Source organism: Salmo salar, chromosome ssa02 (genome assembly GCF_905237065.1).
Source record: "Salmo salar chromosome ssa02, Ssal_v3.1, whole genome shotgun sequence".
NCBI lineage: Eukaryota > Metazoa > Chordata > Actinopteri > Salmoniformes > Salmonidae > Salmo > Salmo salar.
This window is the reverse complement of record NC_059443.1, coordinates 45,926,389-45,945,171: the sequence shown is the minus strand read 5'-3', so window position 1 is coordinate 45,945,171 and position 18,783 is coordinate 45,926,389. Positions and strand designations below refer to the sequence as shown.

At 41.2% G+C, this 18,783-nt stretch overlaps 1 protein-coding gene across 2 annotated transcripts; it reads right to left on the bottom strand.

Moving 5' to 3' along the window:
• Positions 1–108: 108 nt before the first annotated feature.
• Positions 109–9,881, bottom strand: cnih4 (cornichon family AMPA receptor auxiliary protein 4). Of its 2 annotated transcripts, XM_014168978.2 has the most exons (5): positions 9,762–9,881; positions 9,175–9,243; positions 2,796–2,908; positions 1,383–1,523; positions 109–1,207 (listed from the first exon to the last, which is right to left on the bottom strand). In XM_014168978.2, exons 1-5 carry the CDS (start codon positions 9,828–9,830, stop codon positions 1,180–1,182), a joined length of 420 nt encoding a protein of 139 aa, XP_014024453.1. In that variant the 5' UTR covers positions 9,831–9,881; the 3' UTR covers positions 109–1,179. The 2 variants fall into 2 exon arrangements, with proteins under 2 accessions (XP_014024453.1, XP_014024462.1); XM_014168987.2 differs by lacking the exons at positions 9,175–9,243; positions 9,762–9,881 and adding an exon at positions 9,711–9,729.
• Between the last annotated feature and the right edge of the window lie 8,902 nt (positions 9,882–18,783).

Sequence of the window (18,783 nt, the reverse complement as noted above, 5' to 3'; positions counted from 1 at the left end):
AAATTATTATATTCTCAGAACATGCATAAGTCTCCCAAGGTTTCACTTTGTATTAGCCCTACCTCAATACGGGTTAATACAATCTCGCAAGAAAAAGACACCAACGTGTTATCTTTCAAGTTTATTTATTTAAGAAACCCCACAAATAATTTTCAAAAGCAAAAATAAAACTTGAGTCATTTTAGTTTGATTTAAACAATCGGAACACGCGCCCTTCCCCATGGAGTACATTTGGCTGGAACATGGTCATTCTCAAACAGCACAAATAAAATGTTCACATTGACATACATAGTGATGTGTAATAAATGTGCTTCTGTCATACATAGTGACATGTAATACAACTATCATACAGACAAGGGGTTTGATTCAATCTGAAGCGCGATACAAATGTAAAGGCAATGTTCGCGGAGACTGCATTCATGATAAATGCTGCATGTCAGCTCAATTGGAAATTACCTTAAATGAAATTGCGCTACAGCGCAGCTCTTCAGCGCTACGGATTGATTCGAGCCCAAGGTTATATTGCCCATTGATACACAGTAAGAGTGATAAAATAGGGTTGAAAAACATTTTCCAATCCAGGTGCATGTATTCCCCCTGAGAACACTTTGTTTTATAATACCAATCAAATGTGCACCTTTCAGCAGTCAGGGGATGTCAGATCTATAACTTATTGATGTTAATAAGAGACTCTGCAAGAAAATATAATAGAAATAGATTTGCCAAAACACAGGTTAGTATTCTGCTAAGGATATTCAATTCAAGGATTTTCCAGCATGTTGACAAGAGACAACAAAATAAATATGACAAATCAAAGATGATGTTCGGCAGGCTGCAAGAGGATGTGCTAGCTGTTGTGATTGGCTCTTGGCTGTAAATGCTAAATCGTATGCACCATCTAGCCTGTACGATTGTCATGTTTTCCATCTGCCCAGAGGAGCAGTGCATGGACAGCATTGTTGGACACAGGCTGAACGAAAGAACACACACATACCCACGTGCACAAGCGAGCACACACACAATTCCAGGGCAGTTATGAGAACACAGAAGGAATGGGGGGGGGGGGGGTAAGGTCATGCGACTCCAGCTGAGCAGAGGACTGAGGACCAGGACATATTGAACACCACATACTGATTAGTTTGTGATTTGGCCAAATGGATTAAAACGGCCATGGGGGTCTCAATCGTTGATCAGTGCCAGGATCATGCTGTGGAGGAGAAAGGAAGCGTGTGACAAGTGAAGAAAGGACTTCAAAACTAAACTTAAGCTCAGGCTAAAAATCAAAGTTATCCTGTACTAAGCAGTAAGATTAGCTATGTTAGTACAGTAACATATGACAGCGGCTAGCATATAGAATCCCAGACAGCAAGGGAGTCTCTTACCTGTACAGGTAGATGAAGAAGCAGAGCAGGTGGAAGCCGAGTTTGATCATGGACTCTTTCATGTGAGACTTTAGTTGTCCCCGGTTGTGGATCTCAGTGGGGTCAAACACCCCCATGTTTCCCATGGGCACCTTCCAAACCCTGTCAGATAAACAATAGGTAGAGGGAAACTAACAACACTTGAAACAAAAGAACACCCATGGTATTGTAGTAAACTGCTTGGGGATGGGATATATCTCTAAGAGTTGGGGAGTTTGAAAGGGGCTTACATGGGCTAGGATAGTTCTAGTATTACTTGTGGGTGCTGGACTTCCTGCTGAGCAGGGGGCAGTATGTCAAGTTCAATAACATCACTTCCTCGTGTACATCTACCGGTTCCCCAAAAGGAACTGTCATCTCTACAGTGCTATTACTCATATACAACAATGACCTGAAAGGCTCCGATGGGAACTGCTTGGCAGTGAAATATGCAGATGACACCACCAGATGACACACTGCATTTCCAAACAGAAGTAAACAGGGTTCATGACTGGTGCAATAACAACTACCTCAAACTCAACAAAACTGCTCACTGATTTCTGGGGAAAGGCAGACACAGTGAACCACCTAGTCCTGATTGGTGAAGAGATAGAGTGTGTGGAGTTGTAGGTACCTGGGAACCATCATGGACAGCACACCCTCTTTTAATGCCAACACTCAGAACATCAATAAAAAAAAATTCAACCACGACTGTACCTCCTGCGCAGACAGACAACTGAATGTCAACACCTGAATACTCTCCAACTACTACACCTGCCATATAGAGAATGTGCTGACTTTCTGTTTCCTGGCCTGCTACGGTGGGCAGTCAGTGGCTAATAAGGGTATCCTCAGGCGGACTGTGAACATAGGGTTCAAGCTCTGCGGGCTGCAATGCAGGGGGCTTCAGAGCCACTATGACAAACAGGCAAGGGACAAGGCCAAGAGCATCATAGAGGACCCCACACACAATCTTGCCCAATGATTTCAGCTGCTGCCCTCCAGAAGGAGATTAAGGGTCTCATTGTTCAGTAAGAATAGGAGGAAGGCAAGTTTCATTTCATTAGCTATTAGCCTGGTAAACAATGGGACATAGGACAGATGCAGGCCCAATACATGGTCACAGTAGAATGTGAAAATGGAAATGTGTGATTTGTATATTAACTTTCCAGTTTTCAGTACTGCATGTAATTTATTGTGTTATGTTTGTATGCTGACGTCACAAAATTAATTTCAATGTGAATTAAAAATGAAGTGAATTGTAAGGTTCACACACAGCCACTGCTGACATCTCCTCATACACAAAAGTGGCTTTACTGTTTAAATGAGAAAAGAAGTTGCCGTTGATCATTAACATTCAGTTGTCATCTCAAACAGTAGGTACAGCGTACTTACCTGTACATGTTCCAGGCGGCCACAGGCAGGTTGAGTAGGAAGACAAACCAGTGAAGGGAGACAAGCATCAGCACTGTTGCCAGGGCCTGGCCTACCAGCTCTGGTACAACCCACTGCAGATACACATTATGATAAGTATATGAGCACAAGCATACAGGACGCAATAAATAAAAAGACAACTGGAGACAACGGGCCACAGAAGTATAAGTCAGGAAGCTGAACGTTACTAACTACATGTAGGGTAAATCCATTTGAATTCAGTAACTTTTTGACTGCACCTCTTTTGATTGGAATGAAACCTTCCATACATAGGCCTATTTAACCATTGTAGAATGCTCAGAAAGTGACTTTTTGGACCTGAATTCCAAAACGTTCACGAGATAAAGGTGCTCAAAGTTAACCCATTTTGCATACCCCCACCATACCATGTCGTCATCACTGGAAAAGATAAACGGATGAGATTTATATCATTTAAAAGCTTACAAACAGGGTTGTCAAATTGTTTGATAATTAGTAGATTTATTTTTGTAATGTCTTTTTTTTATTTTTTTACCTTTGTTAATTATTTAAAAGCGCTATTCGCATATGTTGTAGCTTAGACCATATTTTACAAGATTTTTGTGTTGTGTCATCGGTTAAGACACAACATGCTCCTGAATACAGGGTGGGTGTCATGTTTTGGCTGATAAATGTACAAATATGGGAATAAAATTGAAATGTCAAATTTCAAATGGTACCACAAAGATGGTTGGAGGTCCACACATCAGCGAATGTTGACTGGGATGGGTATATCTGTTGTTTTAAATGATCCTGTCAATCGTTCGTAGGAAACCTATTGAAATCATAGAAATATAGATAATAGAATTGACATAACTATTTACGTTGACAGTCGACGATGGGCGGTCATCTTTGTGGTAGTAATTAGAAGTTAAAATGTCAATTCAATTTAAATGTCAATGGTATACCAGCTAAATTGCAGTGGTCTAAAGGGATAGTTCCATTCTATGAATTCCATTTCTATGATTGAAATGACACCCACCCTGTATTCAAGACCATGTTGTGTCTCAACCGATGGCGGGCACAACACAGAAACCTCAGATTATGTGAAATAGGATATATGAGAATATGAAAATATTTGGAGTTTATCTGTTTTTTGATAATTTACATTAAAAGGTTTTTAAAAAATATGACAATTTGTATTCCAAAAATATTTTTCCAAGAAATAAAATAGTTTGACAAAACTGTTTGTAAGCTTTTAAATGATATTAAACTCAACTATCTTTTCCAGTGTCTCATGGTATGGTGGGGTACGCAAAATTGGTAAACTGTTAGCACCTTTATCTCCTGAACCTTTTGGCAATCAGGTCCAAAAAGTCACTTTCTGACCACTTTTTCCATGGGCAAACATGTATGGAAAGTTTTGTTTAAATCAAAAAGGGATCCTGACAAAAAGTGATTTCATTCAAATGGATTTAGGGATGGATCAACATTTAGAATGGTTACCTGAAGGAAAATGGGGGAGGGTCATGCTTTTTCAATTTTAGTCAAGGGGAGGGGTTAGTATTTTCTTAATCTAGTCCAGGACAGGGTTATGTAATTTGTAATAGATCGAAATGTCAATATTTCTCTGAGTTTTAGAAGTAGTTGCTTATTAGGCTATATATCAATGTGTGTCCGATACCGCCCCTCATCTCTGATTCTCCGCTGGGCACTCAATATCAAGTGCACCTATAGGCTACTTTGTGTGGTCTCAATCAAATGATGCATAGCCTATAGGCTACTTACTGTGGTCTCAATCAAATGATCCATAGCCTATAGGCCACTTAGTGTGGTCTCAATCAAATGATCCATAGCCTATAGGCTACTTAGTGTGGTCTCAATCAAATGATCCATAGCCTATAGGCTACTTAGTGTGGTCTCAATCAAATGATCCATAGCCTATAGGCTACAAAGTGCATGTATGAGAAGCACAGAGCAAAGTTAGATTTCTAAGATAGCTGCTGGGATGGTGTAAATGAAACTAGGCTACATTACACACTGCAATGGATAATCCAACCCTGAGCCCTGGCCTGTTCTGCTTTTGCTAATCAAAAATGTTTTTGTTTGCTGTCTAACCAATGGCTGTGCTGTGTAGGACTACGGTGGCAGTTCAGGAGAGTCAAAGTTGCTATCCACTTGATGTTTTAATTATTATTTTGGGTATAGGGGAGGGCTGATTTTTTTAAGCATTCAGGGAGGGTTTAGGTCAAATATATTTTGACCCTTATTTTAAATAATGTTCACTCCCTTAACCTACACCAACATTAACAAAATGTGAGGTTCTGTCTCATGTCTGCTCTGCACTCAGGTGCACAGCTTGTACTTATCATGAGTCCTATAGAGTACCACAGTATGAGTCATAATACCCATAAAATCAAGCGGTCAAACAGGGAAATGGTTCCAATACATTTTCCACCATTCCTTTTTCCCCATAGGGGATTTCAGAAACACTTAAAATAATCAAATCAGTTTATTTGTCACGTGCGCCGAATACAACAGGTGAAGTAGACCTTACAGTGAAATGCTTACTAAACAACAGGGCAATTTTTAGTAAAAAATAGGTATTAGGTGAACAATAGATAAGTAAATAAATAAAAAACAGTAAAAAGACAGTGAAAAATAACAGTGGTGAGGCTATATACAGTAGCGAGGCTATAACAGTAGCGAGGCTATATACAGGCACCGGTTAGTCAGGCTGATTGAGGTAGTATGTACATGTAGGTATGGTTAAAGTGACTATGCATATATGATAAACAGAGAGTAGCAGTAGCGTAAAAGAGGGGTTGGCGGGTGGTGGGACACAATGCAGATAGTTCGGGTAGCCAATGTGCAGGGGCACCGGTTAGTCGGGCTAATTGAGGTAGTATGTACATGAATGTATAGTTAAAGTGACTATACATATATGATAAACAGAGAGTAGCTACGTAAAAGAGGGGTTGGGGGGGACACAATGCAAATATTCCAGGTAGCCATTTGATTACCTGTTCAGGAGTCTTATGGCTTGCGGGTAAAAGATGTTGAGAAGCCTTTGGGTCCTAGACTTTGCGCTCCGGTACCGCTTGCCATGCGGTAGTAGAGAGAACAGTCTATGACTGGGGTGGCTGGGGTCTTTGACAATTTTTAGGGCCTTCCTCTGACACCGCCTCGTTTAGAGGTCTTGGATGGCAGGCAGCTTAGCCCCAGTGATGTACTGGGCCGTACGCACTACTCTCTGTAGTGCCCTGTGGTCGGAGGCCGAGCAGTTGCCGTACAAGGCAGTGATGCAACCAGTCAGGATGCTCTCGATGTTGCAGCTGTAGAACCTTTTGAGGATCTGAGGACCCATGCCAAATATTTTTCGTTTCCTGAGGGGGAATAGGCTTTGGACCATTCTAGTTTGTTGGTGATGTGGACACCAAGGAACTTGAAGCTCTCAACCTGCTCCACTACAGCCCCGTCGATGAGAATGGGGGCGTGATCGGTCCTCCTTTTCATGTAGTCCACAATCATCTCCTTAGTCTTGGTTACGTTGAGGAAGAGGTTGCTATTCTTACACCACCCAGCCAGGTCTCTTTTCTCCACCCTATAGGCTGTCTTGTTGTTGTCGGTGATCAGGCCTACCACTGTTGTCGTCTGACAATTAATGATGGTGTTGGAGTCGTGCCTGGCCACGCAGTCATGGGTGAACAAGGAGTGCAGGAGGGGACTGAGCAAGCACCCCTGAAGGGCTCCAGTGTTGAGGATCAGCGTGGCAGATGTGTTGCTACCTACCCTCACCACCTGGGGGCAGCCCGTCAGGAAGTCCAGGATCCCGTTGCAGAGGGAGGTGTTTAGTCCCAGGGTCCTTAGCTTAGTGATGAGCTTTGAGGGTACTATGGTGTTGAATACTGAGCTGTAGTCAATGAATAGCAATCTCACGTAGGTGTTGCTTTTGTCCAGGTGGGAAAGGGCAGTGTGGAGTGCAATAGAGATTGCATCATCTGTGGATCTGTTTGGGTGGTATGCAAATTGGAGTGGGTCTAGGGTTTCTGGGATAATGGTGTTGATGTGAGACATGACCAGCCTTTCAAAAGCATTTCATGGCTACGGACGTGAGTGCTACGGGTCAGTAGTCATTTAGGTGGGTTGCCTTAAGTGTTCTTGGGCACAGGAACTATGGTGGTCTGCTTGAAACATGTTGGTATTACAGACTCAGACAGGGAGAGGTTGAAAATGTCAGTGAAGACACCTGCCAGTTGGTCAGCACATGCCCGGAGCACACGTCCTGGTAATCCGTCTGGCCCCGCAGCCTTGTCAATGTTGACCTGTTTAAAGGTCTTACTCACATTGGCTACGGAGAGCGTGATCACAGTCGTCCGGAACAGCTGATGCTCTCATGCATGCATGCCTCATGCATGCATAAGGGCTGTGTTTCATGTAGGCTTACCCTTGAGTGACTTTTTGATAACTGTGTAAATCTCTCTAGGATAAAGTGACTTTTATCAATATATCTGCCTGTATTTACCCACCAAAAATGAAACGCTAATTAGCTGCTAATGTGGCTATCATAAAGAACTACAAATGCCATGATAATCTGGACGGGACTGCTGAATCAAGGCAAAGGTAGGAATCTCTGGATTTACTATCTAATGTTAGCTAAATGTAGTAATGAATAAATTAAATGTACAATTCTCGGAACTGCCTTATGCGAGTTTTAAATTGACACAATACCTGTTAGCAAAGGTGTCAGCTTGTGATGGTCTGCAGGAGCTTGCAGGGATTTGTCATTTTGCATGTCTACTTTGATCTTAATTAGCATTTTCAAATCATAGTAAATAACGCATAATATATTGATAAGTCCCCTTGTCCGAGATAGATTTACATGGTTATCAAAACATCACGACAGGGTAAGCCTACACGAAACCCAGCCCTTATTTTAAGTGTTTCTAAAAATCCCATACGGGAAAAATTAATGGTTGAAAACAATTGAAACCACTTTCCTGTTTGACAGGTATTATGGGTATTATGACACCTCCACTGTGGGGCTCTATGGCATTCCACATCCCTTTTACAGTTGGAAATGTCCTGACCCTACCCAAATGCTCTGTCTAAACGTAAATACACTTCACTTGCAATAGAATTTTGGAAATGTTTGGAACTTAATAAAAATGCTTCGCCATTCCTGATTGCTAAAATTCTACGTTTGCATAATTTCAGTTTCTGACAAAACAAGCAAGTATAGTGTAGATGTAACCGATGTGAAATGGCTAGTTAGTTAGCGGTGGTGCGCGCTAATAGCGTTTCAATCAGTGACGTCACTCGCTTTGAGACTTGAAGTAGGGTTTCCACCTTGCGTTGCAAGGGTCGCGGCTTTTGTGGCGCGATGGGTAACGATGCTTCGTGGGGTGTCAGTTGTTGATGTGTGTAAGGGTCCCTGGTTAGAGCCCAGGTTGGGGCAAAGAGAGGGACGGAACCTACACTGTTACATAGAGAATCATTGTAGCGTCTAAACTGCTGTGAAATATATTTTCCATAACCAAAAATATTGTATTTTCAGCTGTTTGAATGAAGATGGTGTACAAAACCTAAAGCAAAGACGCAACAACTAAATGTAACGGAAGCATAGGACGCACACACAGAACAGATCTACCTCTTCCTAGACTTGCTTTCAATGAGAATGACAGATCTATAACAACATTTCTATGTGAATTTGGCCCAGTGGCCAAAAAGTTACATATTGCAGCTTTAACTTTCATATCAGCAACGAAAAAACACAAAAGATACACTTACAGTAGACAGTTTGGCAAAGTTACACCCTGCTGTGTAATTATTTTATATTTTAAATACTCCAGACGGAATCTAATGTTCCAATGAAGGGAGTTCGATTTAGCTCTCCCGGTTAACCCGTTCTGTGGTCAAAAAGAATGATTGCATTCGTTTTGACCACAGGCTGCCTCCCGGATTTGTGGAGTGGGTAACAAGGTGGGATATCGCTCTTTATTAGCTGGGTGCTCTGCCAGCAATTACTTAAAACGAAATCAAAAATTCAAGATCATTGGGAAACGCCGGCACACCAAAATGTGGCCCGGTGATGCTCGATTTGCGATTCACAAGTGTATCTTTTGGCATTTGAAATATTATTTCTCGCTAATGTGAAAGCTACGTCCCAGAAGTTTCCAAAACCTTATCACAAACGACATTGAATGTTTCCAACCGTTAAAACAGTTTTGGGATTCTAGTTTACAGTGAGCCAGCTGTGGTCTACACCTTTAACCGAGAGCCCTAAAGGAAGGCTATGCCCCCTGGGTTCTCGAGAGCCAGCTAGCAGTGTGTACATGAAAAAATATATATTTGAAAGATGACCCATGACAACTGTGCTTACTCGGTTTAACTTCGAACAGCAGGCTCGTGCATTGATGTAGTCACACTCTAGATCGGAGAGGGTAATTATCTATTCATGAAGTTAAGGTATGTAAACTGTCTGGGCAGAGATGTATCAGGCTAGCTATACAGTAACAGTTTCTCTATATTCTGAATGTCAGCTAAGGAAGCCATTGAATACGGGTATTGTGTGAGAAACTAGGACTGACAGTCTGAGCTTAAACAGTCTAAGCAGTAACCACTGAACTTTTGCTAGGAAAAAAAACAAGCAGCAGATACCGCATCTAAAATATGTCAACACTGCTGTCGACAGCCAGAAGATCGACATTTTACAGTGCAAAGGACGAACAGGACGTTGGCTCACTGGCCCTTGCTGGCTAGTTCGCCAACGTCCGTTTATCAAGACAGAGCAGCACGGATTGGATTGATCCGTTTGATCATAGTTAAATCACTGGCAACGTTAACTAGCACCGTCTGCCACAGACAGGTACCCACAAAGCACGAGCACTAAAACGTATTGATTATAACAAAGAATACCAATAGAGATCCAGTACACAACGTATTCGCTCATGTTCAAGAAAAGGATACGAAGTACACCGCCAGAAAAATCAAAGCACAGCAGTCGACCAGCGACAGAATGAACACAGCCGCCTCCATCTTTCGTCTTCCGCATTCACTGCTATTTCCGGTTATTTTGAAAATAGGTGCAAATTGTTAGTTAGCTTTTACCTATGCTGCCACCTCTCGTACTGTTGTAGATAGTGCAAACTACTGCCCATGAGACGGACCTACAGTATCTTACAAATAAAAATAGCCTACAGTACAAAGCACAGCCTAAAGCACAGCCTGCAGTGAACTACATGTAGTTCAACTAGCACCGCAAGTTTAAGACCATATGCTATTCTCCTTCTTTACGTCTGGTCTTCACAAGAGATGGGTCACCGTTGTTAGACACTGTTTTCCTTTATTTATTTGGCGTGGGCTACGGCCAAACAGTAACCTGTGTTGAGTTTGGTTAATAAACCGGGAATTCCTAAACGCAATCCATTAGTTCATTTAGGATCTAGCCAGGTCATTACAATATTTTTACTGACCAGAATATGACGTAATTTTCTGACCACCAAACGACCAGTTGGTCATAATTGTGACCACTATATTATGTCCTATGTTAAGCAGCCTACTGGTCATAGTTAAGATCTCATCATAACCTGGTAATGACTACCTGACTACAGCTTGTTACCTACACTCTTAGAAAAAAAGGTTCCAAAAGGGTTCTTCAGCTGTCCCCATAGGATAAGCATTTTTTTGTTCCAGGGATAAGCCTTTCCACGTAGAACCCTCTGTGGAAAGGGTCCTACATAGAACCAAAAGGGTTTTACCTGGAACCAAAAAGGGTTCTTCAAAGGGCTCTCCTATGGGGACAGCCGAATAACTCTTTAAGGTTCTAGATGGCACCTTTTTTTCGAAGAGTGTACTGTAAAATATATTGCTGAGGATAAAGTTGGATATTGAAAACATTGTTCATTACATTTCTATTTGTTTCCATAGTCACCAATTAAAGTTAATCTGAAACATATTCTTACATTTTAAACAGATCAAGCAATGGCAAAAACAAATCTACATCACAAATTTTCGCACATCTGCATACAGTAATTGTTTCAAAATTCCCCCACAGACATTACATGCATAGAAAGACTGGGACACAGAGTATATAAAGGCCAATTGTCTTATTTGTTTAATGATTAATAAGCATGGTTTGATGGGGTAGAGCCTCATCAAGGTCCGCTGAGCACAGAAGGCGATCTGGAGCGTAGTGGCTCTCTTGAAGAGTCGTGTGATGGGTCAGATCTGCAGTGAAGAGAATCAGCACATTACATCTGTATCAATTTTATATTTTAAAACGAAAACTAGAAAAGGACATTCTTGAAGAAACTTTGTGGACTCAGCTGCCTATGGGTATTTCCATGGTGGTAGTTGACACATTTTGTGGCAGTTATAGCTTAGATATGTCTTTAAAAAAGAGCAAGTTGCTCATATACATAGTTTGCATCCTACACCACCGCGGTCAGGGCATATTTTAGGACTTTCCAGAGGACCCGTAACACATCAACCTACTGAGTTTTCTGGCTTTTTCATGGCACTTACTGTAAGCATAAAAAAACATTAATAATTGGCATACTGTGGGCATGCAGGACATTGTCGTGACTTTTCCTTCAGTAATCTGATGACTGTTATTTATTTAATCCACTAACTATGTTTAATTGTTACCCGATTAAATTAATCATGTAACAATTAACTCATTAGGATTTGGGGCACCACAGAAGAAGTTAAAGAGTTACCATCTCCTGAATTAAACTCTATAAGGTATATATCTATTACATCGATAAACAGTCAGCTTATTAATTATTACCTCCTTGCATCTGCAAAAACCCCAGCCTTGCTCATTATTCAGTAGTACACAAATTGGTTTCATTATTTATGTACTAGCTAACGAAATAATAACACAGAATACACACACTTACTACATGAGACAAGGGTTCCTAGCGGACTGACACAATATGGCATTTTACCCAACGACAGAGAGAGAGAGAGAGAGAGAGAGGGAGAGAGAGAGAGAGACAGAGAGAGACAGACACAGACAGAGAGAGACAGACAGACACAGAGATACAGAGACAGAGAGACACAGAGACACAGAGACAGAGACACAGAGACATAGAGACAGAGAGAGAGAGAGACACAGAGAGACAGAGAGAGAGACACACAGAGAGAGACACAGAGAGAGAGAGAGAGAGAGAGAGACAGAGAGAGAGAGAGACACAAGTACAGGCTGAGTGACCACCGATTGGAAATAGAAACCGGCAGACATAAAAAGACATGGCTACCTAAAGAGGAGTGTGTATGTGGTCACTGCACGACAGGGGAGGTAGAGACAGAGATGCACTTTCTCCTTTACTGTGATAAATATTCCTCACAAAGAGATTCCTTATTCACAGAAATGATTACATTTATTCCAAATTTGAACTTATTAAACCCAGAGGAAAAACGAAAAATACTCATGGGCGAAGGAGCAATGGCTCCTCTTGCAGCCAAATATGTATTTGCCTGCCATAGCCTGAGGGACACTGAATAATAACATCTGCATAGTAAGCAGTAACTTACTTATTATTACTATTATTGTTATTACTATTATTATTGTTGTTTATCATTCCAAATAGTAGTGGTATGGGTGGTAATGGTAATGATAGCAGTTTAGTGATGGTGGTAGTAGTAGTGGTAGTAATGATGATAGTAGTTGTAGTACTGATGTAATGGTGAAGATGACCGTTATTTAGTTATAAGTTAGTTATAGATTCATTTTCCATATTTAGATTTTTATATTTATTACATTCTACTATTTTACTATTATTTTACTACTATTTTATTGTTATTATTTTAATATTTAATTTTGTATTATTATTTACTGCCACTTTATATTATTATTTGTTATTGTTTATAATTGTATAGCAATGTATATTGTATACATTGTTGCTTTGGCAATATTGACACAATGTTTTTCATGCCAATAAAGCAGCTTTAATTTGAATTTGGGAGACAGAGAGAGAGAGAGACACACAGAGAGAGAGAGAGAGAGAGAGAGAGAGAGAGACAGAGACAGAGACAGAGACAGAGAGAGAGACACAGAGAGAGAGAGAGAGAGAGACACAGAGAGAGACACAGAGAGAGACACAGAGAGAGACACAGAGAGAGAGACAGAGAGACAGAGAGAGAGCGAGAGACACACAGAGAGAGAGAGAGAGAGAGAAAGGCACACTTATTGTCGAGACATTTCAGAATTATTCTCACAGTAACGCAAATCATATAGTTTGCACACGAACCGCTGCCTGCTTGGAATAAGAAATCATGAATGTGTTTGCGTGTGGGTTCCCTTGTCCATTGTGTAGTCCTGAACAGAACTACAGAGTTCACTCTTCCATTCGCTCATGAAGCTGCTTATTTGAAGATAAGCCAGCTGTGTCGATGGTTCCAGTGGGGTGATGAGAGTATCGTACTACAGTGATTTGAGACTCGTAGTAGGAAGGGATGGTTTGAAGAGTTTGAGATATTTGACTCAGGACAGCTAATCAACTGTACCAGTGATTGTCTGAGGGGGGAGTTTGTCGCCTCTTCCTCCTCGTGTTGATTATTCAGGGTTCAGGATTCAAACCACTATGGACATGAGCTGTAGCTCTTCGTCTCTCTGGTCTAAAGGAAGGTGAGTTCATTTCTTCACCTCGTGTTGAGGTTCAAAGTTCCAACCATTTCAGACGTGTAGCGACCGCTCCACACTTTTCTGGTCTAATGTTAATTTCGTTACCAAGGCTTTTTATGCACTCTGGCCAAAGGGGATGGCTCCGTCCGTCTGTCACGCTCTTCTGACCTCACACAGGACGTGGCTACTTAATGTGCAAAGAATAGGATTAGAAGTTATCTCTTATGACTCCTAAAATCACATCTATATCATTTTTCATATCCTATGCACAACGTATTGGATGGAAACTTGACAGATTTCCAAGTTACAGTATTTCATCCATACAGTTTTTAATGACATCACAAAATGAAAAACAATATGACATTCGTTTTCTACATCTCCCCACTGACCATTCCCCACATTCTTTATGTTAGAAATATTGTTCCATTGTCCACTTTTTGGACGTTAGAGTTTTGGGTGGGGAAAAAGTCTCTGGAGACAAAGGGACATTCCTTTAGCCAATACTGGTGGGTAGAGAGAGAGTCCTCTCCTGCTTCATTTATGACCGGGTGTTGAGGGGTCAAACCCCCACTCCAGTTCCATCCTCCCCTCTGCCAAACTGATCTGACCCATTGTGATCCTCACAGGACAGTCATGACAACATGACAGAACAGTAACGCACAGTAAAATATTTCGAACAGAATCACTAAAAAGTCATAGCAAAGGCATGTTTGCTCCTTTGTCCCTTCATATTGAAGTGGAAATTAATATATTAGTCATCAATCTGAAACATTTTAAGAAAGAGGATATCAACATTAAACAGAAGTTGGATAATGACAATTTTAACCCATTTTAAATGGTAAAGTTTTGCTTAATCCTAATACATGTTGTGTATTTATACAACCTTTTAGAAACACACACTCCATAATCCTGAGGACATCGTCCCTGACAGAGGTTCCCCCAATTGAGGACAGCTTGGTAGTCTTAAAAAAAGAAACTTACATTTTTACATTTAGCTTTGTGTAAAGAGGCAATTAAGAGACAATAACATATTATCTTGTTCAAAAGTTGTCTGACATATCATTCTTCCTCTTCTCTGCAACTGCGCACGTATGTGAGTTTGAATGAGCGACAGGGAGAATGAGCAAGAGAGAATGAGCTTTACAAATGTATTCTATAAGAAGCGGTGTTATATCAATTGGATCTACTTACACTACTCTTAGTGTTCCAAAAGGGTTATTTGGCTGTCCCAATAGGAGAACCCTTTGAAGAACCCTTTTTGGTTCCAGGTAGAACTATTTTTGGCTCCAGGTAAAACCCTTTGGGGTTTTATGTAAACTCCTCTGTGAAAGGTTTCTACCTGGAACCAAAAAAGTTTTTCAAAGTGTTATCCTATGGGGACAGCCGATGAACTCTTTTAGGATCGAGATACCACCTTTTTTTTTGCAAATCAACTCAGCCAAATCTCAGAGTTCTATTTAACCAGGTCAGTAACTCGGTTGCTCGGCAACAACACAGCTGACAAGCTAGCTAGCTAGCTTGTCCAAAATCCAGCAGCTAACCTCTGTAGCTAGCTAGCTAACACCAGTCAGCTAACGAATAGGCAAAGAAAGGTAGTTAGCTATATTTGTTTATGGAAGGTTTATTACACTAATAACTTCAGCCATTAGCTAGCTAGCTAGAGTCAGACATCAACAGCGTTAGTTTACATCCAAATGCCAGTCCTACATTTTTCCAACACTACTAGTAGCTAGCTACTCCATAGTCCAAGTTACAGTAAGAGCTAGCTAACTTCAGCCACATTTCTCTGTCAGACAGGACACTACTCAAACTGCTGAGAAAACAAATAGCTTGCTAATGATATTAACAGCGCCTCTGGCTCTGTTGTGCACTGACTGCAGTGTACAAATTCATGTTTGGTAGCATCAGAAAAACTCACCAGTTTATCATCCATAACGTCCATCTTAGTTCTTATTGCAGGACTTTGACTGTGGGAAATCACCTTTCCAATCAGTCTATTGTGTGTATTGGCCATTCATACTGCTCTCTACAGCCTAACCTATGAATTGTGCACCCATGAAATGGGGTATCCGCATTCTTAGTGGCACTCAGAACACAGCTGTGTAGAGTTGACACAAATATTAACATCTTAGTGTCACGCCCTGACCTTAGAGAGCCTTTTTATTCTCTATTTTGGTTAGGTCAGGGTATGACTAGGGTGGGTGCTCTAGTTTTTGTATTTCACCTTAATAAAAGATGATGAACCCAAACCACGCTGCGCCTTGGTCCGACCATTCTTCCAACGACGTTCGTTACACTTAGCTCTTATTGTGCAGAAAAATACTAATTAGTAATACAAAGAGAAACTAAATAATTGTAGCTGAGTATGTCCACAACATAAACACATGAAAAGTAAGAAATATGTAGTCACATTTCTGAAGGACGCACACTGGCCTTGGCTAAAACAAAGCATGCTAGCTAAAGGAAATCACAGGAGATGACTGGAACTTATAACTTTTCTCTCGTTACTTCCTTCTCCTCAAAGCTGGAGAACGCTCAGCATGCTCTGCTCCACATCACTGGTGGGCAGAGCTACAGCTCTCCTACTTTGAGCTAATATTTATTCTCTGTGGCCTTTTGTACAAGTAAAGCGACACAGCGGGAGGGACATTATTGGATAAAGTGGATCCCTGCCATTTGGCTGTAGTCTCAGGCTGGGGAGAAAATAATTTGGGAACTGTTAAATCTGTAAAGGTAGCTCGAAGTGGACTTGTTTTTCTGTTCAGAGGAGCGGATGTCTTGCTTCACGCGACTAGTGACAAGACTTGTGACTTGCTTTTCTTTTTGGATCAGGAAGCCTTTGAAAGGAGTGATTACTGGGGTAGCATTGAGGTGGAGCAACTGAAATTGAAAATTCTCTGTGTCTGTGACACTCTCCGATTGGTGCGACGCAGACCAGGTGGTGAGCGTGGTGAAACTGAAGACATTGTCTGTCCTTTTGAGTTTTGAAACAGAACCTTTACCCGATAAAGTCATGTTAGGATATGTCAGATATCAAGTGAGTCCAAATAACTTGTGCCGAAGCCACTAAGGTGTTTCAGATGCCAAGCTTATGGTCATGTTGCAGCAGTGTGTAGGAGGGAGATTAGGATATGTGAGAAGTGTGCAGGAGAGCATGGCACGAAGGAATTTGTAGTATCGACGGGAAACACTGAGTGTCAATTGTGGGGGTGCCCGTATTGCTGGGGATCAGAAGAGAGAGAGAAAGGTATGAGAGAGAGAAAGGTTGAGGTTGCCAGGGTCAGAGTAGAACAGAAGGTGCTGTATACTGAGACAGTGAAGAGAGTAGAGGATGATTGGTCAAGGGTGAGTACTAGGCCTAGGCCAATACAGATACAAATTTGTTCTTCAGTAAGGTTTGCTTCTTAGCATTCATTGCCATGGTTATCAGCTGTACCACAGAAATGGAATGAAAATCACAGAAAATAGATGTTATGGTGGCATCTGCAGAGAAGTACTTGGGTGTACAAGGTTTTACGAAGTGTGTTGAACAAAAGAGTCCCTTTCTCCCAGTCCATTGGCCTGGTGTAGGATCAGTTAGGGTCAAAGTAGTGGAATGGGGTGGTGATGTAGATTTGTATTAAATAGTGGTATATACAGTACCAGTCAAAAGGGTTTTTGTTTATTTTTACTATTTTCTACATTGTAGACATAAAAACTATGAAATTACACAAATTGAATAATATGGTAACCAAAAAAGTGTTAAACAAATCATAATGAATGTTATATTTTAGTCTTAGATGTAGCAACCCTTTGCCTTGATGACAGCTTTGCACACGCTTGGCATTCTCTCAACCAGCTTCATGAGGTAGTCACCTGGATTGCTTTTCCAACAGTCTTGAAGGAGTTCCCACATATGCTGAGCACTTGTTGGCTGCTTTTACTTCACTCTGCGGTCCAACTCATCCTAAACCATCTCAATTGCATTGAGGTCGGGTCATTGTAGAGGCCAGGTCATCTGATGCAGCACTCCATCACTCTCCTTCTTGGTCAAATAGCCCTTACACAGCCTGGTGGTGTGGATGGCGTATCGCTGCAGAATGCTGTGGTAGCCATGCTGGTTAAGTGTGCCTTGAATTCTAAATAAAACAAAGCACCCCCACACCATCACACCTCCTCCTCCATGCTTCATGTTGGGAACCATACATGCAGAGATCATCCGTTCACCTACTCTGCCCTTCCTGCAGGCTCATCCTGATATGACCCTCCAAAGACATGGCAGTTCTCAAATTTGGACTCATCGGACCAAAGGACAGATTTCCACCAGTCTAATGTCCATTGCTCATGTTTCTTGGCCCAAGCATGTCTCTTCTTCATATTGGTGTCCTTTAGTAGTGGTTTCTTTGCAGCAATTTGACCATGAAGGCCTGATTCACGCTGTCTCCTTTGAACAGTTGATGTTGAGATGTGTCTGATACTTGAACTCTGTGAAGCATTTATTTGGGCTGCAATCTGAGGTGCAGTTAACTCTAATGAACTTATCCTCTGCAGCAGAGGTAACTCTGGGTCTTCCTTTCCTGTGGCGGTCCTCATGAGAGCCTGTTTCATCATAGCGCTTGATGGTTTCTGCAACTGCACTTTTCCGTATTGACTGACCTTCATGTCTTAAAGTAATGATGGACTGTTGTTTCTCTCTGCTTATTTGAGCTGTTCTTGCCATAATATGGACTAGGTCTTGTTAATTGAAATTCCAGATGACTACCTGATGAAGCTGGTTGACTGGTACTGTATGTGTAGGGTTAGTTGGTGGTGCAGTATTTTCCTTTTCCCCCTTCCTTTTTTATTGTTTTATCACAAATGTAAATTGATTGACCACACAGTACTGCACAGTAGGTGGCAGTATGCACAAACAAAATGTGTGAACGCAAAGATACCAAAGAAGAAGTATACATAAGGCTTTGCATTTAGTCCAAAAAGTGTATTACTTTGCTGTGTTTTTTTGCATATTACTTTAGTGCCTTGTTGCATACATATGCATATTTTTCTTTTCACTCTGTTAAGTTAGTATTGTGGAGTCACTACAATGTTGTTGATCCATCCTCAGTTTTCTCCAATTACAGCCATTGAACTCAACAATAAAATCACCAATCACCAATCACTCATGGTGAAGCTGTTTCCTTCCTGTCCTGCAGCTCAGTTCAGAAGGACGACTGCATCTTTGATGTGTCTGGGTGGTTTAATACATCATCCACAGCATAATTATTAACTTGACCATGCGAAAAGATATATTCAATGTCTGATTTGTTATTGTTACCCATCTACCCTTCTTTATGAGGCTTTTGAAAAGCTCCTTTGTCTTTGTAGTTGAATCTGTGCTTGAAA

Excerpts from the sequence above, each read along its gene's own strand:
- cnih4 (XM_014168978.2), bottom strand. The coding sequence starts at position 9,830 with ATGGAGGCGGCTGTGTTCATTCTGTCGCTGGTCGACTGCTGTGCTTTG. Across the intron at positions 2,909-9,174 it reads GCTGTTCGAAGTTAAACCGA|TGGGTTGTACCAGAGCTGGT; the intron begins GTAAGCACAGTT and ends GTGTATCTGCAG. Across the intron at positions 1,524-2,795 it reads GCCGCCTGGAACATGTACAG|GGTTTGGAAGGTGCCCATGG; the intron begins GTAAGTACGCTG and ends TTTATCTGACAG.